The following is a 27,974-nucleotide window of genomic DNA, read 5'->3' as shown; positions in this document are numbered from 1 at the left end:
CTCTTAGAATCTACCAGAAGTCGGGAAGTACACAATGAATGGAAAGGGGCTACTAAGAGAATAAGTTGCCAGGTAGAAGAAAAAAAATTAATGCCTCCTTCTGATTAAATTCTAAACAAGTATTTGCAGATTTATATTCAAGAAGGAAAGGCTAAGTGAAAAGACTGTAGGAACTAGTGGTCATGAAACCCCATGTTGTATATGGAACATTATCTACCTTTTCGTCTATAAATAGAGCTCAGGAAAAGTTAAAAAATGCTTTCCATTTAGGTATGGAAGATGAGTCGGGGTTCAATTAGGACATTTTTAAGAAAAGTTGACAATAGGGAAGTTACCTGATTGTAAATTGGTGTCAATATTTTCTTATGTTCTGCTATATCTTGTGTTGAACTCATTCAAATAAAAAACCTGTGATTCTTTTAGTTCAGTTATTTTAATTCTGGAATGGAAATCCTACCATTTTTGACAACATGGATTTACCTAGAGGACATTATGCTAAGTTAAATAAGCAAGTCACAGAAGGACAAATATTGCATGATTTCACTTACATGAGGTGTCTAAAAATATTAGGTTGGTGCAAAACGAATTGCAGTTTTTGCCATTATTCTCAATGGCAAAACCTCAATACCTTTTGCACCAACCTAAGTCAAGCTCATAGAAGCAGAGAGCTGCATGGTGATTGTCTCAACTGGGGAGAGGAAGAAATAGGGGAATTGTTCAATCAGCATAAAGTTTCAGTTATGCAAGATGAGTAAGTTCTGGTCATCTGTTGTACAACATAATACCTATAGTTAACAATATATTGAATACTTTAAAATATGTTAAAAGAATAGATCTCATGCTAAATAGTCTTACCACCAAAAGGCCAATCAAGCAACCAAACCCAAAATCACAAACCCAGAAAACAACAAAAAAGAAAACCCACAAAAGAACATTGGAAAATTTTTGGAGATGACAGATATATGATATGTGTATATCCAAACTCACCAAAATATATATATTAAATAACTGTAAGTTTTTAATATAGCAATTATGCCTCAAGCTTTAAAAAATCTGCTTTTGGATATACATGCTTAAGGGAAATCCAGGTTACTGAAACCAGGAAACACCATCTACTGGGATGTTTTGAATGTAGCTATAGTACCTAAAAGGAGAATAACAAGGTCTTCTGAAGAGAAACCTTGGACATCCAGCTCACATGGGAACAGCAATGGTAGCACCCATCTGCATCCTGCCTGGTCTCATGCCATGCACTCAGCCCTGCTCCTCCCATTACCTTTCTCAAGTGTCTGCCAACACACGCTGCCCTTCAAGGAGAACTCCACTATCAGGATCCAGGTCCTCAGGAGCTGTCAAAGAAGGGACTTGTTGGTAGCATGACCTTTCTAGTGGGCCTCAGGAGGGCCCCCCAGCCTTTTCTGCCCCAAACACGAATGAGATATTCTGGGGACCATACTACTTGGTACAAGAGGGGGAGAAGAAAAGCCACAGTTCTTCCCTGGTAAGTGCAAGTTGGCAGATATTACTTTATTTTGGTTGCAGTGGATATGAGCAATACAGCATGATTTTTGAGTAGCCAAGAATGAGCGCGAGTCCATCTTAAATCCTTATTCTTTGTTTAAATTTTCTTTGCTTTAAATTAGTCTGCCTGACCTTTTCTTGGAGACTATAGGATATGATAGGAAATGTTGGGTGGTGATGGTTCCCAGTCAGCTGAGTGTCCTTCCATAAAACAGTTTCCTTGTTCTGTATCTCAATTTCTCCATCTGAAAAATGGGGGAGCAGGTTGATTAAGAGAATTATGAGTCCCTCTGTGGTCTCAGATTCTTTCTATCTAGGCTTCAGCCCTGTTAAATTTTAAATTATTTGAGAAGAGATTTCACATAAAGCATTGCCAGTCATCTCCTTCAGAAGGGAAATGTCTGAGACCTCTCTCAGAGCATGGGTTAAGATGGAGAGAGAGCACTTGAGAACCTGGAAACAGAATTATGGGAATGGCTAAGGCCAAGGAAGGTGGAGTGGCCAGAGACACATTTTCTGCATCTTACATTGGCCCTAGACGTCAGGCTTAAGCTTAAAAAATGATCAAGCAGCCATTGTCTTCCCAATGCCTTGTTCATGGCAGATAGGATGTACACAGAAGCTGTTTAGACTCTAGTGGCCAACATGCTTTTCACTCTGCCACCTGTTGCCTCCCTCAGCCACTGCTCAGCCAACATCTCTGTGGGGTTCTCTGAAGCACAGGTGCAGTGGGAATTTCTCTGATTCTTCTTACCGTTGTGTGGTAAAAATCTATTCTTTTGTGTTCCCAGAACAGCATTCTCTCTTATCTGGGAAATACTCCATTCTTTACTCTAACCATATGGGTCATGCAAGTACTACATCTCCCTGTATATCCCGTCTTCCTGGTCTTCACTGACTGGAAACTGATCAACATTGGGCCAATCTTGGTGCCCCATTTTTTTTTGCCACATAACATCTGGGTTCTTCCTTGGGATTTTTTTTTTAAGTTGGAACCTAAAAACGTGACTTTTCATCTTCTTTGTGGCAAAAAGCTAGAACATGTGAAGAGTAGAAACAACTAGTGGGTATTTTTTTCTACTTTGTTAAAAACAAGAACATTGAGTCAGAAACAGTTCTAGACAATAGAGAAATTCTTGGTGTCATGGGAGTTGTTGGTCACAGTTGTGCCTGAGACTTAGCTGCATCCCTTCCTCCCCTCCCCACAGTTTTGAGAATCATGTAGTGAATTCATCTACGGGTTCAAGCCATGTTACCTAATGGGCTTCTGCCACTTGCAACTAAGAAATTCTCATTAAGAAACCCAGGGACCATAGGTCATTATTCCTTTGGGATTTCATTCTCCACATCTGTAAAATGAGAAGGTGCACTGGATTCCAAAGTTCCTTCTGGCTTCATCATTCTGGAAAATTCAGACATAAAGGCTCTGAAAACACTTGGAGAAATCTTATAGGGGAAGCAATGGAGGGCACTCACCTCAGGATTGCACACCTCTGAGAGGATTTGGAGGAAGCACAGATATGCATAGAACTGAATTAAGATTAATGCACTTCATTATTTGGTCATCTTTATTTGAGGCCCCTTCTATATTTAAGAGCAATAAGGGATCACTGTGTAAAGTGCTGATTAACCAGTTTGGCATTAAAAAGTCACAGACTGGGAATCAAATTAACTACTGATGTAATCATTAAACATCTTCCTATTTGGAAGCCTCAGCCTGTTCATCTGTGAATTGAAAAGCCTGGGTTATTTGACCTCTAATTCCCCCTTCAGTTCCAGCATCTTATCACAGCCTAAAAAAAATTCTGCAGTTCTACAATATGTAAAGTGAGGGCAGGGACACCAATGATGAATTCAGAGGGGAACGTTTGCAGTAGGATAAGTCCTTCCAAAGTCCTTCTAAAGTGAATTTATAGGCACTAGGTGTTCCTCAGCTTTGAACTGGCATGAGATCCACCTAAGTCTGGATGGAAGAAGATAGTGAAGATGAATTTCGGGGCAAGAGCTGAAGATACGTCCTCCTTACATATGTCCTAGTTCCTCCAGGCCACAAGTCATGACTTCTTGGCTATAAGGAACACTTAAAGTAGTTCAAGAAAAGATCTTTTTGGAAGAAGAGAGCATTATCCCTTGAAATAAAGTCATCTCGGATCTTTTTCTGATCCAATCGGCTATGGTTAGAAAGGTAAGGCCAGCCCTTCACCAGTGGCCATGGTGATACTTCGTAGAAGGAGCGAGGGCCTGGTCAAGTGCCCCAAGAATTTCCTACCACAATCTATTCACTTTGAGACTTAGGTCTCATCTGTTAGCTGAGTTCTCTTCTTCCTAAAAAGCTACAAGGTAAATACAGACACAGAAGGAAGAACCCCTCAATTATTCCCAAACGTGGAGTTCAGAGACATCTTCACGAGAGTTAGCAATATACTAAAGGAATTAGGAGTGTGCCTTCCGCAGACAGACCACATGGGTTAAACGCTAGCTCTGCCACTTACTGTGGGATTATTAGTGGTCCACTTCAACAATCTGTGCCTAAATTTTCTCATCTCCTTAAAATGAAGATAATAATAGTACCTAGTTCATGAAATTGTTTTGTGGATTAAATGAATCTATCTATCATCTATCTATTTATCTATCTATCTATCTTCTATCAATCATCTACCTATTTATTATCTATCATCCATTTATCATCTATCATCTATCTATCTACCTAATCATATATCTGTGAATCTATCTACTATCAATTGTGTCTATCGTCTGATTTATCATCATCTATCATCTCTTAGAAGAGTGAATTGGCATACAGTAAGCAGCTAAGTTGGTCTTTGCTGTTGGATTTTGCTGTTGGATTTTCCTTTCCAAATTCTGCTCAGATCTATAGCTCCTAGAAAAAAAAATCTAAACCTCTTTTACTTCAGTTTTATAGGCTCTAATACTCACAATATATGAAATTTCAATCTATACTCTGAGGTTCATTTTGCTTCTCTTCTGGAACTGGCCAAACAGTGACTGAACCATCTTAATAATCATTCTGATAGTGTTTTTTTAATTAAAAATTTTAATTGAAAAATAATAATTGTGTTTACATATTTATAGGGTACAATGTAATGTTTTAGTCTATGTATGCATTATAGAATGATTCAGTGAAGCCACTTAAATAAGCCAGTTGTTCTAAGTTTGACTATGGCTTCCTGAAAGCAGGGCCTTGTTGGCCTCACAGTCTCTTTTATATGGGGTAGCAATGAGGGGGTTGCTGTAATTAGATAGTAGAACTGCAGGGGCTCAGCCATTGGATCCACTTCACAATCAAAGAGAGAGACATTCTTTAAAGGGCAAGGTGGTTTCCTCTTCCACAGTTCCTGAGGGATCCGCCTGGAATGATGTTGCTCCCCCAGACTCCCTTCTAATTCTTTTCCCAGTAGGAGTGATTGCTCCTGGGGGAGTCAGTCAGAGACTTCAAGGAGCCAGATCCTGAGATGAGTCATCAGGAGATGCTGTTTCTTGGAACAATTACTACTTGCTGTTTGGCATTTGGACAGTTTCTGAGCCTCTTTAGAGCTGCACTGCCTAAGGAGCATCCTTCCCTTAGAACTCTAGTTTTGTATGATGCTAATGAAAAAGAAGTTCTGTGCTCAAATTCTTTTGGGAAATGGTGGGTTAGGAAAAAGTTGATGAGGTTTCCTTTTTTATTTTTATTTTTATTTAACTTTTAAGATCAGGGGTACATGTACAGGTTTGTTACAAAGATAAACTTGTGTCATGGGGGTTTGTTGTACAAATTATTTCATCACCCAGGTATTAAGCCTAATGGGTAATAACCTGTTAGTTGTTTTTCCTGATCCTCTCCCTCCTCCCACCTTCCACCCTCCAATAGGCCCCGGTGTATGTTTTTCCCCTCTATGTGTTCATGTATTCTCATCATTTAGCTCCCACTTATAAGTGAGAATATGTGGTATTTGTTTTTCTGTTCCTGTGTTAGTTTGCCAAGGTTTCTTAATTATAGGATTTTGTAGATCCTTTAATATGCTAATATGTAATGTGATTTTCCATGTGAAGAATATAGTATTCAGTGGTCTCCAGATTTATGAGAACAGTGAACATATTTTCCTGGGACGTCTACCTGTGACACCGGGGGAAAGGTAAGGCCTTCAAAGTAGAAGCCTTCCGGTATGGTTCTCAAATCTGCTACATGTTATAATCACCAGGGAATTTAAGAAAATTGCTGTGTTCGGCTCCTACACTCAGGCATTCTGATTCAATTGTTAAGGGGTATAATCTGGGCCTCAGAAATTGCTTCCCAGGTAATTCTAATGTTCAGTGAAGCTTGAGAACTACTGCCCTGGGGTCCTTTTGCCTAGCGCCATATTCCAGATCAACTGAGCACTGACCTGGTCCAAGTCATTGTTTTGCTGCCAAGAAGCTCCGGAGTCCTTTCTGTATCTAGGTTTTTAAAATTTGTAAGACAGGGAAACATCACATTCACCCTATCTCGTGTCTCCTGTGAGGAAGAAAGGCACTGATAGGACTTTGGAGAAATCATACTTTGCAAGAACATGTCTTTATCATTTTACTTTAGTTTATGGCAGGACATACAGAGGGGCAGGCAGGCCTAGAGGTCCCAATCCCAAGACATTGTTGCCACAATTTTTGGAGATTTACTGTATGGAAATCCACTGGTATGCCTCTTCATAATGTAGATACTGCTCCCATGGCAGATGTACTGCATCTGCATCGATCTATGGAGGTGGGGCACTGCTATTCACATTTTAAAAAAATTCTTTGGATAAATTCTTATGCGCACTGAAGTTTGAGAACTAGTGCTATGGTGGAGGGGTTGGTTACCCTCAAGAATTTGCTCAGCTTGCCTGGTGGAAGTCTGTTCACAGCCCGCCCACTCTGGCCTCTCCAACATTTTATCTTATGACTCCCCACCTGCACCATTCTCTGCTTCTGCCAAATGGTGAACTTTCGAAGTCATCAATGACAGCATGTTTTGGCAATGGGGAGCAAAAGCGTATGCTTATTAAAGCCTCCTTTGGGGATCAGTTCATAGCTGGCTGGGGTGGCATTGGGTAAAACCCCTGAAAAAACTCCCAACTGAGATATAGGAAACCTTCAAAGAAGTACATTTCTTTTGGCATAAGGCAGGAAGAAGACAAGACTAGGAACCTTGCTGAGGGATGGGGTTTGGAAGTTTGAAATTCAAGAGAAACTTTCAAAGATATTAATTAGACACCTTGTTAGGAAGTCATATGAAGATAAATCACCTTCCTCTGGAGAATCACCTCGGGAACCAATTAGGATGTGATGCTGGGACAGCGAATATAAGAAGCACATCAGCAAGGTTTCATGCTAGATTGGAAGCTCAGGGAGAAAGTCTGGTCCCCTAGCCTTGTTATCTCAAAGTAAGTCTAAAAAAAATCTAAGGAAACACTAGTGTCAGGGATATATTGCTTTGTCAAGGGGTAGAGGAAAGAGAGAGACTCCTAGAAGTGAGAATAAAACACAGAAGTATTGGAAGTGACCCCATCTCATCAGGTTGCTATGATTATGGGGATATCTGCAATTTTGTTTATGGGAAGGGAACAAAGACAAGGTAACTGAAGCCCAGAGAGGAAATATGACTTGCCCAGGGTCTTACATGCAGTGTGGGTAAACTAGAAGCCAGGTGTCCTTTGGATTGGCAGTTGATGGGCAGATGACACACGAAACAAAAGAGGAGGGCATTAGCAAAGTAGAATTCAGGCGAGGACAGTTTGTGTCCAGCTCATGACTTTCAGATCTAATTTGTTTTCTTTGTTATTCTCCTTAATGGATCAGCTCAGTATTGGTCTGGCTGCCGGTACATCAGGTATTCAAACACTATGGAAGCCCTCCTTTACAGCCCTGTTCTAGAACTCCACTAAGAACCCCCAAATTTATTAACCTGAATTCCTCCAACAGCACTCAGACAACACCAGACTACAAAAATATTTCTGCTTTCAAATTTGGATGCTGTTTATTTTCAAGCTACTGTTTTTATTAGGGGCTTTGAGAATGACCAAACAAGGTTTATGGAGCTTTGTTAGGTGCCTAAAAAAACTTACGTTTGCTCTTTTGATTTCAAGGTTAACATTTGAGTATGTGTTTATGTACACCCTTAATAAGCCAGTCAACTCTAATTAGGGTAACAGCTGTTTGTTAAACTTTCATGTTGTTAGACTGAGAATAGTAATATTCCTACAAGCAGAGCCCATTGCTGATTGCTAATAGATATTTTTGTTTATATGTTTTTGTTAAGAGAATATAAATTTTCCTTCCTTAAAACATTCATTTAAAATTTTAAATAGCCGCCTTATATATGTGGAGTGCTTTTAGCTTTCCAATGTGCAATGTGCTTTTGCCTCTGTTTTAACCTATGCATTAACCTTATCTCATAAGCAGGGTGAGCATTATGATCCCCTTTTGGCAGAGAAGGAAACTGAGGTTCAGAGAGGTTAAGTGCCTTGTGTAAGATCAAACAGCTAATTGGGGACAGTTGCAAATACAAGTGCTGACTTGTAAGTCTGGGAACCACTTGCTCTCTGTTCTTTCTATGATAGAAGCATTCATCACTCTTTATCTTCTGTTACAGTGAGTGAGCTCTATATCTGTCTATATCTATCTTTGACTGAAAAGTGTGTTGAAGTTGAGTGCCAACATGTAAGACATTCAATTTAAAGCTTTGTTACTTGAAATCATTTGAACTCCTCTTGAGGTATCCCCTCCTCTGGCTCTTGTCTTAGCCGTTGCAGGTGAACCACTGGATGGATGGCTGAAAGGAATTACACCGTAGTGACGGAGTTCTTCCTTACTGCATTTACTGAACGTCTCCAGTGGAGGGTTCCTCTCTTCCTCGTATTTTTGAGTTTCTATCTTGCCACTACATTAGGGAACACAGGCATGATCCTTCTGATCCGCAGAGATCGTCGGCTCCACACCCCAATGTACTTCTTCCTCAGCCACCTTTCCTTGGTGGACGTCTGCTACGCGTCCACCATCATCCCTCAGATGCTGGCTGTGCTGTGGGAGAACGGCACAACCGTCTCCCAGGCTCGCTGTGCAGCTCAGTTCTTCCTCTTCACCTTCTTTGCCTCCATCGACTGCTACCTCCTGGCCATCATGGCCTATGACCGCTACGCGGCCGTGTGCCAGCCCCTGCTTTATGTCACCATCATGACCGAGAAGGCCTGCTGGGGTTTAGTCACTGGGGCTTACGTTGCTGGTTTTTTCAGTGCCTTTGTTCGAACGGTCACAGCCTTCACTCTCTCCTTTTGTGGAAACAATGAAATCAACTTCATTTTCTGTGACCTCCCTCCTCTATTAAAACTCTCCTGTGGGGACAGCTACGCTCAGGAAGTGGTGATTATTGTGTTTGCTGTTTTTGTCATGCCTGTCTGTATCTTGGTGATCTTGGTGTCCTACCTGTTTATCATCGTGGCCATCCTGCACATCCGCTCTGCTGGAGGCCGGGCCAAGACCTTCTCCACCTGCGCCTCCCACCTCACTGCCGTGGCTCTTTTCTTTGGCACCCTCATCTTCATGTACCTGCGAGACAACACAGGCCAGTCCTCTGAGGGAGACCGAGTGGTGTCTGTGCTCTACACCGTGGTGACCCCAATGCTGAATCCCCTTATCTATAGCCTGAGAAACAAGGAGGTAAAAGAGGCCGTTAGGAAAGCCCTGAGCAAATCAAAGGCTTCTTGAAGACCCTAAATGGACCCCTGTGAAATATATCATTCTTTAGTTTCCCCATCTTTTCTGTCTTTTCTCAATAGCACCTTCTGGAGAGGTTTCTCAGGTAACCCTATGCAAAATCGCACCTGAACTCCCCATCTCCACTTTCTGATTATTATTCTGTGTATTCACCATCTGACATATTAGATGTTTTATGTGTTTGACACTTTCTAGTGCTCACAACTAGAAAGTAAGCAACATGAGAGCAATTTTGTTTTTAAAATCTGAGCTTCATTTCTATATGTCCAGTTCCTAGTATAGCACCTAGCACGTGAAAGGCACTCAATAAATATTTGAACCTCAGGTTCCAGTGTCTGCTTTTAAGTTGTAACTTCTTCAGTCATCAGTTTTCTCATCTGTCAAGTAGATTTATCTACCTTATAGGACTGTGGTTTTGAGGATCTAATGCATAAATGGACAAGGATTGCCTCTGTCTTATTCACTAGTATCTGCAGAATGCAGTGCATTGCCTGACACAATAAATACTTGATGAGTGAAGCAAGAATATTTGGAAAATTATAAAGCAGTCTACAAATACAACTACTGTTTTGATCCAAAGGGATTTTCCAAATTTCGTCATTTATCCATTTATTCTTTCTTTTTTTTGTCGTCTTCTTGTTTCTGTGATTTTTTGAATAACAAGGAAAACTGTAATAATAATAATAATAATAACAACAAGTTACACTTATTAGGCATTATTATCTTCCAGGACTTAACAATAAGCTTGCTATAGGAATTATTTGATTTAATTTACGGGACATCCCTATGAGGTAGGTTCTATTATTATCTCTGCTTTTTAGGTAAGTGAGGCACTTGAGGCTTAGAGATATTGAGTAATAGTCTCAAGGTCAGCAAGCAAGTAGTTGGGTGAGGCTTCTACCCAGCTAGGCCTGAGCTCCTATCTGACATGCACACTGTTGCTAGCTGTAATCTATTGCCTACTCTATATAATCCCTCAACCAGAATTTATTGTTATTGTAGTTTTCTTTTTCCTTTCATCTGGTGAAGAAAAGGTAAAAGTCCAATCTGTTGGTGTAGATGGCAGTCAACAGCATTCATTTTATAGCCCCTATGTGCTAGTATTGTATAATGTGACTTTGTGTATGTGTGTGTGTGTATAGTTGTGCATGATAAAGTGAAGTGTGTAGATTAAACAGCAACTTCTGAATTTAAGCAATGTTCGTTTTAAGGAGGTATAATAAATATTTTATAAAGGAGTTGGCTGGGCATATTTAAGAAAAGGTATAGGGGAACAATTAGCACCTATAGCCAAGAGGTTTGGGATCACATATCCGTTCTTGTAGTAATCATTTACAAACTGCAGATTGGGGTGAAGGAATACCACAGAATGCCTCTTGAGGATCATTTTCCAAATATTAACTGTCACGCAAATATTTTCGGAGCACATCAACATCTGTGGTGGGTGTCAGACATATCTTTGTTGTGGAAAGAACTCAGAACTTGGCACCAAAGTATCCAGTCTGCCACTTCTTAGCAGTGTGGCTTCAGATTAATTAGTGCCGTTCAGCCTGCTTCTCCTCTGTGAAATAATACTTACTGAGCACTTACTCTGGAACATGATTTACATGTATCTCATTTATTCTCACAATAACTTGGTATATTTGGATAATTGGAGGGCATTCGGTAATGTTATAAACATTATTTAGTGTTATTAATTACTGTTATTATTTCATGTTATTATGGTGCTTGTCCAGGCTCCACAGCCTAGTGAGTAGTGATGGGCAGAGGGACCCATAGCTGATCTCTGGGCCTCTTTATTGCAGAACTTTCTGGAACAGACCCTCCTGGGCCCAGATTAGCTTTAAACCTGGACATTTCCAGGAGTCGAGTTCTCAAATAATTTTTTTAACTTAATTCTTAAGCTAGTGCACACTTACCATATCCTAGGTACAATGCTAAAAGCTTTACATGAATCCTTTATTTTAGCTCTCCTAACAATGTTAATGAAAAGTAATTTTTATTGACCCCATTTAGCAAAAGAAGAAGGAAAATCTAAGACTCAGAGACATTATGTGACTTGACTAGATGTAACAAGAAAGTGGCACATGAGGGAGGTTCTATTTTCAGGTCTCTGACTCCAAAGTACATACTCTTATCTGATAACCACCCTTCTGCACTCTTTCTTCTCCTTCTCCCAGGCCCTAGTTCCTGGTTAGAGTTTGCTTCAGAGGTTTTCTGGGTTTCAGTTGCATTCTTGATCTCCGTGTTTGGTAGTTGTGGGCTGAGATGGGTGAGTTTGATGGATTCACATTATTATGAAGTTCATGGAACTCATTTCAGCCCTCTTGTAGGCCAATGAGGAGAGCCTGGGGGAATCTATAACTCCCTCAGAAAGAGCAGGTGGGCTCAGGTAAAGTATTGCCTTCAAAGCCCTTCCAGAATATCTCTTGGCTCAGAGTGCTTCAATAAATAGCTAATCGGCTTAGTGCCTAGAAGCAGGCACTAACCTTCCCTTCAGGTCTTCTTTTTCAGTCTTAAGTGATTACCTAAGGAATTCAATATTCCTTTCCAAACACGGATTATTGTTATTTATTACTATTTATTAGCATTTAAAAATATGGAATTGTATATATAGACATATGTGTATATTTACTTTGTTATTTTTGTTATGTCTATCATTATTATCAAAATACATCATTCAAAAGATGTATCTGAAATCCCTTCTAATTTACTAAAACTTTAAAATATAGTTTTATTGAGATTTGACATGCAATAAACCATATATATTTAAAGTGTGCAATCTGATAAGTTTTGACATGTATACACTCATGAAACCATCACCACAATCAAGATAATGAACATGTACATCACTTCCCAAGTTTCCTTATATCTACTACACTTCCTCCCATGTGCCCCTTCCCATCATTACCCATCTACACTCTCAGGCCACTACTGGTCTGCTTTTTGTCCTTTACATTAGTTTGAATTTTATATAAATTTTATGTCAATGGACTCATATCTGACTTCTTCTACTTAGCATAATTATTTTGAGAAACATTAACATTGTTGTGTATATCAATAATCCATTCTACATTATTGCTGAGCATTATTACATTGTATACCATGTTCGTTTATTCATTCATCTATTTATGGGGATTTTAATTGTTTCCACTTTTTGGCTATTATAAGCAAACCTGCTGTGAATATTCATGAACAACCTTTATATGGATATATACTTTCAGTTTTTTTAGGTAAATACCTAAAGGTGAAGTGGTTGGATTACATAGTAGGTATACGTTTAATTTCTTAGGAAAAAGCCAAACTGTTCTCAAAGTGGTTGTATCACTAAACATTCCCACCAACAGTGATAACAGTGCATGAGAGTTCCAGTTCTTCCAAATCCTCACCAAAACTTAGCATGGTCAGTCTTTTTAATTTTTGTAACTTGTGGCAAGAACAGATAACATGAGATTTACCCTCTTAACAAATTTTGAGTTTAGTATGGTGTTGTTAACCATAAGTATGATGTTCTACAGCAAATCTCCAGAATTTATTCATCTTGCATAACTGGAACTTTATACCTACTGAACTACAATTCCTTACTCTTCCTGTCCCCAAGCACCTGGCAACCACCATTCTATTTTTGCTTTTATGAGTTTGACTATTTTAGATACCTTAAAGTGAAATCATGTAGTATTTGTCTTTCTGTGACTGGCTTATTTCACTTAGCATAATGTTTTCAAGGTTCATCTATGTAGTTGCATATGGTAAGATTTCCTTCTTTTTAAAAGATGAGTAATATTCTAATATATATAGTCATCCCTTGGTCTCCATGGGGGATTGTTTCCAGGACCTTCCACAAATACCCAAATCTGCAGATGCTCAAGTCCCTGATCTAAAATGATGTAATATTTGCATATAAACTTATGCACATCTTCTTGTATACTTTAAATGATCTCTAGATTACTTATAATCCCTAATACAATGTAAATGCTATTCATAAGTGCTATTTACATAGTTGTTATACTGTATTGTTTTAAAAATAATGACAAGAAAAAAGTCTATACACATTCAGTACAGACACAATTGTTTTTCAACCATTTTGATCCAAGGTTGGTTGATTCCATGACTGTGGAACCCACAGAGGCAGAGGACCAACTGTACCACATTTTCTTTATCTCTTCATATGCCAGTGGACATTTAGGTTATTTCCACATCTCAGCTACTATGAATAATGCTTCAATGATCATGGGAGTACACACACACACACACACACACATTGCACACATATTGATATCTTGGTTTCAATTCTTTTGGATAAATACTCAGAAGTATTGGATATTTATTGCTGGGTCATATGATAATTCTATCTTCAGTTTTTTGAGAAAACTTCATACTGTTTCCCATAGAAGCTGCATTATCTTACATTTCCCACAACAGTGTACAAGGGTTCCAATTACTCCATGTCCTCACAAACATTTCTTTTCTTAAAAAAAAAAAAAAAAAAAAAAAAACCATCCTAACAGGTGTGAGATGATATCTCATTGTGGTTTGATTTGCATTCCCCTGTTGATGAATGATGTTAAGCATCTTTTCGTATACCTGTTGACCAGTTGTATATCATTTTGGAAAAATACCTATTCAGATCTTTTGCCCATTAAAATTTTTTAGTTTAAAAAGATTTATTGAATACAGATTGTATATATATATATATATATATATATATATATACACACACATATATATATGGTGTATAATTTGATGACTTGATATATGTACTGTAATAATCATTACATTGTGTAATCATTATCAGAAACAAATTAATCAATGCACCCATCACCACCCATGCTGCATATTAAATCTCCAGAACTTGTTCATTTTATAACTGAAAATTTGTTCCCTTTGATCAATATATTATTTTCCTCCACTTCCAGCCACTGGAAACCATTGTTCTCTGCTTCTGTGAGTTGGACTTTTTTTAGATTCCACATATAATTGATATCATACAGTATTTGCCTTTCTGGGTCTGGATTATTTCACTTAGCATAATGTCCTCCAGGTTCATCCGTGTTGTCACAGATGCTGGTATCTTCTGTTCTTTTTTATAGCTATTAATAAATAATACTCCATTGTATATGTATACCACATTTCCTTTATCCATTCATCCATCTATAGACACAAGTTTTTACTCTATCTTAGCCACAGTGACTAATGCTGCAATTAACATGAAAGTGCAGATAGATCTTTGAGATACTGATTTCATTTTCTTTGGATAAAAACCCAGAAATGGAGTTGCTGGATTGTATACCAATTTACATTCCCAGTAACAATGAACAAGTGTTTATTTTTTTCTTCCACACCCTCTCCAACACTTATCTTTTGACTTTTTGAGAATAGCCATCCTAACATATGTGAGGTGATATTTCATTGTGGTTTTGATTTGCATTTTTCTGATGAAGAGTGATGATGAACATCTTTTCATATACCCGTTGTCCATTTTTACATCTTCTTTGGACAAATGTCTGTTTAGATCTTTTGCCCATCTTCTAATTCAATTACTTTTTTTTCTATTGAGTTGTACAAGTTAGTTGTATATTTTAGATAGTAATCCCTTATCAGATATATGATTTGCAAATATCTTCTCCTATTCCATAGGTTGTCATTTTACTCTGTTGACTGTTTCCTTTGAAGAGAAGCAGCTTTTAAATATTTGATGTAGTCCAACTTGTTTAGTTTTGCTTTTGTTGCCTGTGCATTTGGTGTCATAGCTAAGAAAGTGTTGCCAAGACCAAAATCATGAACATTTTTCTCTGCATTTTCTCCTAAGAGTTTGATAGTTTCAGGATTTACATTTATGTAAGTTTTTAATTCATGTTGGATTAATTTTTGTGTATGCTGTGTGATTAGCATCCAACTTCATTCTTTTGCATGTGGAAATCTGGTTTTCTCAATAACATTTGTTGAAGGGACTATACTTTCTCCACTGTGTATTCTTGGTGCCCTTGTCAAATATTGGTTGATCATATTTGGGTTTATTTCTGGTTTCTCTATCCAGTCTCATTTGTTTATATGTCTGTCTTTATGCTAGTATATTTGTATCTTGCAACCTCACTAAACTCACTTATTAGTTTTAGTAGCTTCTTTTGTTTATTCATTTTGATTTTCTACATACACAATTGTGTTGTCTACGAATAAAAGCAGTTTTATCTCCTTCTTTCTAATTTGAGTAGTTTTATTTCTTTTTCTTGCCTTATTGCACTGGCTAGAATTTCCAATACACTGTTAAATGGAAATGAGGAGAACTTAAATTTCTGTCCCATTGTTTATATTAGGGAATAATCTCATTTTCCCACTATTCCTTATGTAGATTTTTCACAGATGATCTTTATCGCATAAGGGAGTTCCCTTTGATTCCTGTTTTTTCTTTTCATAGTATTTTTCTTTTTAAAATCAGGAATGGACTTAGGATTTTCTGTGTCTACTGAGCTGATAATGTAGTTTTGTTTTTGTTTATTAATGTGATGGATAGCATTTTTTGATTTTTGAATGTTAAGCTATTCTTGTAATTTGGGGATAAACTACACTTGGTTACAGTATATTATTCTTTTTATTATCACAGTAAGTAGAAGATGTTCTTGATCATTCTAGGGTGGTTAAAAGTGTCACAGATGGTATTACCTAAAACTGTATGCCAATTTTAAAAGAGGTTTGTAGTTCTGAGTCATTTACAATCCTCTGTTAAAAGGAGAATATATATAGAGGGACATATGCAAGTGGAAGGAAGACAGAGGCAAAGAAGAAATTTGAAATTTTTTCATCTTCTGAAAAATCTGTTCTGAGGGAGGTAGTTTCATTTTGATTTCAATGCTGAGGATTCAGGACTGCTTGAGAGATAGCTAGGGATGATAGCTGTCTGAGTTGAAGAGAGCAGATCAGAAAGTATGGTTTCAGGAGTCATGGTTTGGGTCCTGTGGTATTTGAAATAGTTGTTCCTTTTTTCCTGGACAAATTTTCACATTCTTCCTTTGTCTTCCTGACTACTAGTTTATTCTGTTTCTTAAATATTAGAGTTTACCAGGGCTTTGTCATTGACCTTGCTCTCTCTCTCTTAGTTACTCCTTAGGTAATTTCACCAAGCCCTATGACTTTAAATACTTACTTTATTTACATAAAATAAAATTCTTTACTATGGCCTATAAGACTCAGCCTGGATGGGTTTCTAATTACCTCCATGACTGTATGTGCTTCCACCCTCCCTACTCACTCTGCCCTAACCATGGAGAATGCTGTCCATAGAGAATGCCAAACCTGTTGCCACATAAGGATTTTAAACCTGCTCTTCCCTTGTATTGGAATGTGTCCCCAGATCTCATGGTTCACTCTCTTATTCTATTCAGTTCTCTGCTCAAATATCTAAGAAAGTCCTTCCCCAAGGTCTAAACTTCCTTTGCTATCATAAGCCACTCTCTGTTTCATTGTCTCCATACCTGCTTTACCTCTCATTGAATTCTTCTTGCCACCTCATATTATATCAATGATGTCTTTATTTATATGTTCATTGTCTGTCTTATGCACTATGAAGTAAGAGCCAAGGAAGCAACAGCATTGCTTCATTTCATTTTGACTCCCAATAGGTACTAAAAAAATTCTAGTGATCAGTAAGTAAATATTTGCTGATCCTTTATAGATGACGTTTTATAAGTTATTACTAGCCAATGTGTAGATTTTTTTGTGTGTGTTTCTAGGCTGTCCTCTTGCATTTGTGTTAGCTACAGTGAGATGACATGGGTTTCTGTTGATTTATTCACAAAATCACAAATTGGCTTTTCTCAGGTACAGTTAACAAAAAAGAACAAGAATAGTGTAAAATTCAGTTGGCTGTACTTTGCCCAAAAGATTTGTTTTCTTAATCTGATGACATTAATTATTGACCAAACATTGTCTTCACTTATCAAGTCTTAAAAATCATGTAAAATCATTTTTAAGTTAATTTTTCTTTTTAGGTCAAGAGTGCACTGAGGTCATACACTGTGAATTATTCATTCTTTTAGTCCCAGATTCAGAGCCTGAAAAACAGAAAGTTCTCAATACATGTTTCTTGAAAATGGCAAATTGGAGAATGATTCAGGGAAATAAAAGTATCTAGGTACAGATTTACGCATTTCCTCTGCAAAGACTTGTCCGGATTTTTATAAAAGTTTGTGACTTTCTATTTTCCTACTCAATTCTGTTCTGTGTCCCAAATCTAATCCTAATTCATTTTCTCAGGCGGACTCTCAATGTACATGCAAGTCTAAATCTGGCCAAATAAACGTTTCTGTTACTCACTGCAGATGAAGTTCTACTTTCCAGCCTCCTGTGGGACCTACACATCAGAGATAAGAGGTTCAGCAGAGGCCAACAGGGATGGGACCAGTTTAGACCCAATCACCTGCGTTTAACCCTAGTGGTCCTTATTCTATCAAATATGGACTAGATCTAACCAGAATAAAGGTTGGGGGGTGGGGAATCCCAAGTTCACCCAACTAATATTTATATAACTCAGAAAATTCTGGTACCATGTTAAGCAGGGTGGTTGAATAGGAAAGACAGTTCATATTCATTAAAATTTAAAAAAGCTTTTCCTTCTTCCTATAATGGCAGTCATTGTAAAATGTTAAAGCAATACAGAATGTAATATGAATCATTTTATCCCATGACCCAAGCAAAACTGCTGTTATGGTTATATATTACTGTGTACAAACCATTCCAAATGGTAGAAACTTAAAACAATAACAATCATTTTATGGTTGTCTTTTGGGTTCTAGGGGTTGACTGGGCTTGGCTAGGTAGTTTTCACTTGGGCTCTCATGTGCCTTGTGGTTGGGGCTGAGGCTGGAATCACCTGAAAACTGACTCACTCACATGTTGGTGACTAGGTGGAGAGACTGAAACGCTGTTGGACCAGTGCAGCTGGGACTCCTTGGACAACTGTCTTGAATTCTGTGTAGTCTTTCTATATGGTCTCTCCAGCATGGTGGCTTCAGGGTAGTGGGACTTCTTCCAGAGCAACTCAGAGCCCCAGAGGTCCATGTCCCAAGACAGTGAGCCAGGTGGAAGTGTGTCTTAGTCTGTCTGGGATGCAATGATAAATTACCATGAACTTGGTGGCTTAAAAAACATTTCTTTTTCATAGTTCTGGAGGCTGAAAGTCTGAAATGAGTGTGCTAGGTGAGATGGTCAGGTTCTGATGAGGCCTCTCTTTTGGTTTCAGACTGCTGATTTCTTGTTGTATTTTCCATGTGGCAGAAATAGAGTTCTCTGGGATCCCCTGTATAAAGGCACTAATAATGTATGAGGACTTCATCCTCATGATGTACTCAGCTTTCAAAGGCTCCACCTCCTACTACCATCACTTTGGGGGTTATGATTTTAACATATGAATTTTGGGGGGACACAAACATTTAGTCCATAACAAAGCTGAATTGGCTCTTCTAAGACAGCCTCAGAAATCATGCAACAGTACTAATGGGGTGCTCTATTGGTCAAAAAAGTATTCAAAGCCAAGCTCAACGGTGAAGGTCATGGGCTCCACCTCTTGACGCAGAAGTGGTAGAGTACTTCAAGAGCACATGGGATGGAAATATTGTGGCCATTTTTGGGAAATGGAATCTGCCATGACCACTTATATTTTGTTGGCTCTCCTCTGAGGCATCTCTTTATACAAATTCTGTTTGACAAAAAATGGATTTTTATGATACATGCTGTTATAAAACTTTCTTTTTTCATATTAGACCAATTGCAAGATCACAGAAAAAAGAAACTGAGATTAGTAACATGCAGTGAGTTAGCTGTAGAGTTGGTCCAGATTCCATGTCTCTTGATTACAAATCTAGGACCCTTTCTACTTCTCCACATGGAATAATGAAGGCAGAGTTCTGTGATGTTCCATGTTGGAACTATGGATGAAACAGGATGGATACTGTGGTACTTGAGGAAGGCTAGAACTGTTGAGAGGCTTATTTGGTAGCCCATACAAAAGCAGGTGGGTTTTACATTTATAATGAAAACTAAAAGGAAGCATCAAGCATGGAGATAACATGGAGAAAGGCAGGTGGCTGATTATACGTTTCCTCTTAAATAGGTTGGATGATTCCAAGTTTAGAGAAGAATGGAAGTCAGCTTCAGCTGGGAAAAAATAAACTTAATTTGGCAGGGCAGGTAGGTTGGAGTTGGAAGCCAGGAGGCTGGGCGGTTAAAAAAAAGTATCACATTGTTTTAAGTGTCTACTATATACTACATAGCTGTTGGGGACAGAGTCAGAACTATAACTGATACCTTTATACATAAACTCGGTGGTTTTCCATTGAAATAATTGAAGTCATCTGGAGTCATGTTTCCTAAAACATATTTGTACAATGCTAGTTCCATGAACAACTCTGTGATGAATCAGGTTCTGTATGATGGAAAAAATTGAATTTCAATTATCTCAAGTTTAGTCTTGAGAAATGCTGTGTACCATCTTACCCTCTTGGAGATTTACATGACACTAAAGGTTCTGGGAAGTTGTCCAGTTAATACATTTTGCTTCATATAACTCAGAGTTGCCAAAAATTATTTGACCATGGGAATCTTTGTTGTTGCAACCATTAAACATCTCACTGAATAGTACCTTAACAAAGCAAAGGTCAAAGTTTTAGGTCAGCTCTGAGAAAAGCTGACCTAAAGAAATGTAGATTAAAGAAAGAAGTAGTAATTGTCTTCAAAGCTAAAAAAGCTAGACTGTAGGCACTATATGCACCTGTGATATAATATAGGTTTTAAATAATTTGTATCAAAGTTTGTAATAATATAGATTGTAATTAAGGTGTGTGTTTTAAAATTAATCTCTATTTTTTATACGTAAATTTTGTATTTATTCATACAAGTATTTTTATTGATAAATTGTCCCCCATATTCTTGGGGAACATTTGATAGTTTGATATATTCATATAATGTGTAATAATCAAATTAGGGGATTAGGATATCCATCACCTGAAACATTTATCTTTTCTTTATGCTGGGAACATTGGAATTATTCTCTTTTAGCTATTTTGAAATATATAACAAATTGTTGTTTACCATAGTCCCCCATAATGATTTATCAAACATTAGGTCCTATTTAGTCTATCTAACTGCATTGTTGTACCCATTAATCAACCTCTATTCAACTCCACTCCACTTCTCTTCTCCTGTGACCTGGTTACCACCAATCTACTCTCTAAGGATGCATGTGGTTCTTGTGACTTACCATGGTGGTTACTGATTTTGTTTCCAAGACAAGAGCTAAGTGGAAAAGCTCCAACTCCCTCAGCAGTTGGAATAGGAGACAGATATCTGCAAGTTCATCAAAAGTTGAACCATCATAACTGTGCCATACACTCTGGGTTGAATCATTTATCTGATTGTGTGGACTAGAAGAATGTAGATGTCCAGGGCATCAAAGGGAAGAAAGTTTTCTATTGATGAGCTTTCTCAGGGCACCTTTCATATCCTTATTCCTCAAGCTGTAGATGAAGGGGTTCATCATGGGTGTCACCACAGTGAATAGGACAGCACCAATCTTATCAGTGTCCTCAGGGTGAGTGGAGGAGGGGAAAAAGTACACACCTACAATGGTTCCGTAGAACAGTAATACAACTGTCAGGTGAGAGCCACAAGTGGAGAAGGCTTTCCACTTTCCCTGTGTGGAAGATATTCTCAGGACAGCTCTGATGATGCAGACATAGGAGAAGAAGATGAGTGCAAAGGGGAAGATGATAACTGATAAACCCACAATAAACAACACAAGCTCATTGATCATTGTGCCTGAACAGGACAGTTTGAGAAGAGGGGCCAAGTCACAGAAGAAGTGTGGGAGGGTGTTGTCGTCACAGAAGAGCAATTGAATGAGCAGAAGGGTGTGCGTCAGAGCTATAATATTACTCAGGAGCCACGAGATGACAGTGAGCAAAATGCAGAACCTGGGTCGCATGAGAGTTATGTAATTCAGAGGGTGGCAGATCGCCACAAAGCGGTCGTACGCCATGGTCCCCAAGAGCAAATTGTCAGTGACGACAAACACAATAGAAAAGTACATCTGTGCGATGCAGCTCTCATAAGAGATGGATTGGCTGTTGGTGTGAATATTCACCAGCATTTTGGGGACTGAGTTGGAAATGGAGGAAATATCAGCAAAGGATAGATTAGCAAGGAAGAGATACATGGGGGTGTGAAGGTACGTATCCAAGCTGATGGCCAGAATGATGAGCCCATTCCCAACCACAGTGACCAGGTACATACCCAGGAAAAGCACAAAGAGGAGGTTTTGATGTTCAGCCTGGTTGGAGAGTCCTAGGAGAATGAATTCAGTGATGGTGGTTTGGTTTCCTTGATGCATGTTTCTGCTGATCTGAAGAAAGGAACACAAAGTCTTCATACTCCTACAAGAAAACTTAGCATGGTGTCATTTGACTGCAGTCATTGCAGTGAAGCACTTCCTTTTGGCTGATGGGCAATAAAGTTTCTTCTGCTTATTAAGTGGAAGTGCTACTTAATGAGGAAGTATTTCAGCAGTGTAGAGATTTGGAAAATGTCATGGAAAAAGACAGGACATGGCAGATACTTCTCAATGAACATGTTTTAAACTCTAACAGGATTCTGAATGTGACTTTTCCAGTTGGTTTTAAATGTAGTTTCAATCTCCCAAATTAGGATCGTAGGTGAGGCATACCCTATATTCTAAAGATGTTATATACACGTGCAGCAATTACTTAAAAGTGACCAAAATGTTCCCCCTGTTCAACTTTATCCTTTAAATCTAAGAGAAAAACAATTTCAAGTCTTGTGGAAGTGAAGAGACTGGGAAAGTAAACACAACTGAGGGTTAGGAATGGCTATGGGAGTGTACACCATTGTGTGGGTGCTTCATCCCACTAATCCAGAACAAGTGCTTTTGAGGAATGAGTACAAGAAGGAGCAACGAGGGTTTTACTTCATCTGTGGCTACATATTAGCTTCAAGAAAATTTAGGGAGCACACATACACTTAAAGATTTCTGTGTGCCTCTCACTTCTAAAGGTGAAGGGGTCACTGGATCAGGTCATGATGGCAGGGGTAGGGGGAAAAGATGGTGGTTAGTACGGCAATACTGCATTTTCACCCATGGCATGGCATAAATATGTGAATTTCCCATAGGACACATGATGCTATAGGAGGTCATTGCAGTCAAGTCACCTTGTTGAGATTCCAATCCAGAAACAGCCTATCGGGGCAGAGGAGGCTGTAGCAATAATGAGGTGGCTCTCTTAAGAAACAGAGATCTTAAAGAGATCAGGAACATAATTCATTGTGCTTGTCAGGGGACCGCATAATAGGGCAGTCTCCAAAAGGGAGCCTCTGACGAACCTCAAAATGATCTCAAGAAACACCAGGCCTGCCACATATAAGGCACCAGCTGCTAGTATCTATGGCAACAGAGCAAAGAAAGAACATATGCTCCCACCTTTCCGCTGTACAACCCAAGCTACACATCAGATCTGAGGTCAAAAGGGAGGACCCATGCTTTGAATTGATAGTGAAGCTGAAGTTTAAAATTGGGCTGGACTTGGTTTTTTAATACCTGGAAATGGATTTTCAGTATCAAATTTAAACTTTTTTTTTTTTTTTTTTTTTTTTTTTTTTTTTTTTTTAGCCTGAGTCTCACTCTGTCGCCCAGGCTGGAGTGCAGTGGCGCCATCTCCACTCACTGCAAGCTCCACCTCCCAGGTTCACGCCATTCTCCTGCCTCAGCCTCCCGAGTAGCTGGGACTACAGGCGCCCGCCACCACGCCCGGCTAATTTTTGTATTTTTAGTAGAGACGGGGTTTCACCGTGTTAGCCAGGCTGGTCTCGATCTCCTGACCTCGTGAGGCTGGTCTCGATCTCCTGACCTCGTGATCCGCCCCTCTCGGCCTCCCAAAATGCTGGGATTACAGGCGTGAGCCACCGCGCCCAGCCAAATTTAAACATTTTTAAAACCTTAAGTGGCCAGAAAGGTAAATGGATATCACAAGGTGTCATCTAGGAGTAGGGAAGGGAGATTGGAGCTAGTATGATTTTCGTTGTGACTTATTGAAAATAATATCAGCTTGGGATCAAAGAGATGTTGGTTCCTCTTTCTACTCTCTTCACAATGTCTCCTTCTCATTTTATCCCTCTCTTCTACCTATCTTCAAAATCACTTGTCTTTCAAAGATTTTCTTTCCATTCAGAGGCCAGAAAAGAGGAAACTATCTCTGGAATTCCAGAAAACTGAAAGGCATTGGAGATTGAAGCAGAGATCTGAAGTCTCCTTCCTCCTGAAAAGCTTGGCTTACAAATCAGAGAGAAGGGAAAACAGATGCAGAAGGGAGAATCCACAATAAAACTGAAATGAGCTAAATAACTAGCAGGCATCTATATTGAAGATACAGACTGGACTGTGGTTAACAAGTCCTAGGCTGGTTTGGGCTTGACTAGAGAGGGGAATTGTATGTTTCTGAGTGACAATCCCTGATCTCTCCTTTCCGTTCTACCTTTCCCACTTACCAGTACTCCTGCACAAATTGTTCTGAGTTCTTAAGGTGGCTGCCTAGCTGGTCAAGACCAATGCTGGATTCTGAAGAGACTCACCTCTGAATGATGGTAAAAATCTCAGGAAGTTACTGGTTTCTAGACCCAATGGCTTTCCTTATCTTTAGCAGAGTTGCAGGTGGAGACTCAGCAGCTCTTAGGTATTTTTCAGAATAAACTCTTCCTCTAAGCTTCACAGTTAATAGAATCATTGTGCTGGGCTCACCTGGGACATTCAGGTCCTTCTCATCCCTTTGGGATAATATCCCTCAAGTGTCTTCCTCAAGACAAACAGTAACTTTTAGATCCCAGTTTTGATGAGGTAAATGGGGAATAGACAGACAGCTCTGCTTTTTTCCCTTGTTTTGTCTTCGCGTGCTCTTCCCACGCATGATTTCCTATCTGTAATTAGTTGATTATTGCTCCTCACAGGGAGGGAGTTGCTTGCACTATGTGTCATCCCCAGTGAAATGGTCAGCATTTTCAGAGTTCTTTTCTGTGTCTCCTCTAGTGCCTAATGGTGGGAAACAATTAGGAAATACCTAGATAATTGAGTTGAATTTTTTGACCAGACATTATGAATCCAAAGTGATGTCATATCTACTGGAAGGAAATAGGATATGATCTTGGCATAAGTTGAATAAATGCTAGCATTGGAAATTGGAGACCCAGTGATTCCACATTCAGGGCTCTTAATTGCAAACTAAAGACAAACGCTGGGTTTCTAATTTTGCAAATAAACATATTGAAATGATAATTGAGTGGTTCACAATACAATGGGAAGGATGGAAAATGACATCCTGAAATGGGCAGAAGCAATAGAGACTGCCCAGCCAGGGACTCAGGCAAAATTAATATATCCCTTCTTCCAAGGCTTAGAGGTGCCTCACAATGTAGTATACTTATTTCTCACCCAAACTAAGAATGTTGATCGCCTCTTCAGTAGGAAAACCTCAACCTATGGATTAAGTGTATCAATGAATAACATTTAAAATAATGGGGTAATAGAGAAGGAAGAAGTCAAGTTATTCTATTTATTTGCACACTAACATACAAAAATCAGCAACACTTGTATATGCTAGCAGTGAATTATCTGTAAAAGATATAAGGCAAACAATTCCATTTACAATAGCTACAAACGAAAGATAACTAGGAATAAACTTAACCAAGGAGGTGAAAGATTTCTACCCTGAAAACTATATAACTTTGATGAAAGAAACTGAGGAAGACACAAATATATGGAACAATATCTTGTGTTCAAGGATTAGAAGAATTGATATTGTTAAAATAACCATACTACCCAAGGAGATCTACAGATTTATTACAATCCTTATAAAAATTCCAATGACATTCTTCACAGAAACAGAAACAAATTCTAAAATTCACATGGAACTGTAAAAGACCCCAAACTGACAAAGCAGTCCTGAAAAAAACGAATAAAGCTGAAGGCACCACATTACCTGACTTCAAAATATACTATAAAGCTATAGTAACCAAAACAGCATGGGGCTGGCATAAAAACACACACATAGAGCAGTGAAACAAAATAGAAAGCACAGAAATAAATTTAAGCACCTAAAGCCAATGGATTTTCGATAAAGACACCAAGCACAACACATCGGATTGAAGACAATAACTGGTGTTGGTAAAACGGGATATTCACATGCAGAAGAATGACACTAGACTGTCTCTCACCATACACAAACATAAACTTAAAATAGATGATAGACATAAATGTAAAACCATAATCTATGAAACTAACTGAAGAAAACATAGGGAAACACTTCATTACATTGGGCTGGGCATAAATTTGTAAAATAAGATCTCAAAAGCTCAGGCATTAAAAGCAAAAATAGACAAATGAGGTTAAATCAAACTAAAAAGATTTTGCACAGCAAGGAAAACTATTAACAGATTGAAGGGATAATCTACAAAATTTCAAAAAATATTTGCAAATTATGCATCTGACAATGGTTGTAATATTAGGCTATATAAGGAACTTAATAGCAAAAAACCCACCTAATTGAAAATGGGCAGACCTTAATACACATTTCTCAAAAGATGACATGGCCAAAAGGATGTATAAAAAATGTTTAATATCATTAATCATCAGAGAATTCCAAATCAAAATTATCTTGGGATATCTCCTTACTCTTATTAGGATGGCTATTTGTCAGAAGACAAAAGAAAACAAGTGTTAGTGAGGACGTGGAGGAAAGGGAACATATACACTCACACACTGTTGGTGGAATTGTAAAATAGTATAGCCGCTATGAAAAACAGAATGGGGTTTCCTCAATAAATTAAAAATAGAACTACCATATGATCCAGCAATCCCACTACTAGGTATATATCCAAAGGAAATGAAATTTGTATGTTGAAGAAATTTCTGCATTTCCATGAGTGTATGGCACAGTTGTGATGGTTCAACTTTGGTGAACTTGCAGGTATTTGTGTCCTGTTCCAACCTCTGAAGGGGTTGGAGCTTTTCCACTTAGCTCTTGTCTTGGAAACAAAACCTGTAACTACCATGGTAAGTCACAAGAATAACATGCATCCTTAGAGTAGATTGGTAGTTACCAGAACCCAGGAATGGGAAGACGGAGTGGAGTTGATGAGATGTTGATTAATGGGTACAACAATATGGTTAGATAGAAGAAATAAGACCTATTGTTTGATAAATCATTAGAGGGACTATAGTAAACCATAATCTATTGTATATTTCAAAATAGCTAAAAGAGAATAATTCTAATGTTCCCAGCATAAAGAAAAGATAAATGTTTCAGGTGATAGATATCCCAATCTCCTAATTTGATGATTACACATTATATGAGTATATCAAAATATCACATGTTCCCCCAAAATATGGGGGACGATGTGTCAATAAAAATACATTAATCAATAAATAAAATATTTATGCATTAATACAAAATAAAAATTAATTAAGAAATCACACATCTCACATCTTAATTACAATTTATATTACTATAGACTTTGGTATGAATTATTTTTCAAGTTGTAATGTTTATAGTTGTAATGTCTCTTCATTTATTTGTTCAAGTCTTCTTACATGTTTTAATGACATTTTATAGTTTTCTTTCTATTTTAAACATATAGATTATTAAGTTGTTCCTGAGTGTCTTATGATATTTTTTGCTAACATAAATTTGTTTACAGATATGTAAGAAACAGTGTAGAATTTATTTGTTATTATCACATTTCTCTACTAAACTCTTTTGTTGGTATAATAGTTCAAACTTGATTTTCTTTTGCCATGAGAAAAATAGTAACATCAGCAAAATGATAATTTCAACCTTCAGTTTTTAATATTTTGATTCCTTGTTTGTTTTTTCCGGTTTTATTTCATTGACTAGTATCTCCAGCAAAACTGTGTTTTAATGACGGCTAATAAGCATATCGGTCGGACTTTAAGTTTTATTTTTTAAAAGATATTTAGTGTTATTTAAAGTATATATTGAATTTCACCAAATGCCTTTATAATATCTATTGAGATTATTAGATTTTTCAAAAAGTGATTAATATGTAGTTACTTATATTAATTGACTTTCTAATATTACAGCAGCCTATGCTTTTAACATCTAATTTGGCTATAATGTATTATTCATTTGCTGCACTGTCAAATTTAGCTAAGTAATATTTATGTAATATTTTTACATCTATGGTGAGTCAGATTGGCTAATAGTTGTCCTTTTGGTAATAATATTCTTGCTAAGTTGTTACTGTGGATATGATACAATTAATCATAATCAACTTATTGTTGGTTTCCTGAAACTTTTATAAAGGTGAAATAGTCTTTTTGATCCTATTTAATATTGCTACTATGAATTGCACTATGTCTGATATTAGTATTGTCGGATCTACTTTTTTAAAAAAGTTAGTACTTGTTTGGCTCTATCTCTGTCGATCCACTTACTTTAAGTATCTTAAGTGTGTCTCAAGTTATGAACATGTATCTGCATTTTAAAAAATTTTTTTAAATTTTTTATTATTATACTTTAAGTTCTAGGGTACATGTGTATAATGTGCAGGTTTGTTACATATGTATACTTGTGCCATGTTGGTGTGCTGCACACATCAACTCGTCAGCACCCATCAACTCGTCATTTACATCAGGTATAACTCCCAATGCA

The 27,974-nt window shown here is 37.9% G+C and overlaps 4 protein-coding genes across 4 annotated transcripts in view; 1 reads left to right on the top strand and 3 right to left on the bottom strand.

The window, feature by feature from the left end:
* Nucleotides 1-27,974, bottom strand: part of MED19 (mediator complex subunit 19) — a 751,866-nt gene that overhangs the window by 431,338 nt on the left and 292,554 nt on the right. The window lies entirely within an intron of this gene.
* The window catches only part of UBE2L6 (ubiquitin conjugating enzyme E2 L6), a 622,645-nt gene that overhangs the window by 594,637 nt on the left and 34 nt on the right, over nt 1-27,974 (bottom strand). The gene's annotated exons all lie outside the window — the stretch shown is intronic.
* Nucleotides 8,308-9,243, top strand: LOC126936149 (olfactory receptor 9Q2). The gene has a single exon (XM_050758602.1). It carries the CDS (start codon nt 8,308-8,310, stop codon nt 9,241-9,243), a length of 936 nt encoding a protein of 311 aa, XP_050614559.1.
* Nucleotides 20,693-21,631, bottom strand: LOC126936143 (olfactory receptor 1S1). Its single transcript, XM_050758595.1, has one exon. It carries the CDS (start codon nt 21,629-21,631, stop codon nt 20,693-20,695), a length of 939 nt encoding a protein of 312 aa, XP_050614552.1.

The sequence above is a fragment of the Macaca thibetana genome, chromosome 14, assembly GCF_024542745.1.
Source record: "Macaca thibetana thibetana isolate TM-01 chromosome 14, ASM2454274v1, whole genome shotgun sequence".
NCBI classification, from domain to species: Eukaryota; Metazoa; Chordata; class Mammalia; order Primates; family Cercopithecidae; genus Macaca; species Macaca thibetana.
This window is presented reverse-complemented; position numbering and strand designations above follow the sequence as displayed.

Coding starts and splice junctions, on each gene's coding strand:
- LOC126936149 (XM_050758602.1), top strand. CDS start 8,308: ATGGCTGAAAGGAATTACACCGTAGTGACGGAGTTCTTCCTTACTGCA.
- LOC126936143 (XM_050758595.1), bottom strand. CDS start 21,631: ATGCATCAAGGAAACCAAACCACCATCACTGAATTCATTCTCCTAGGA.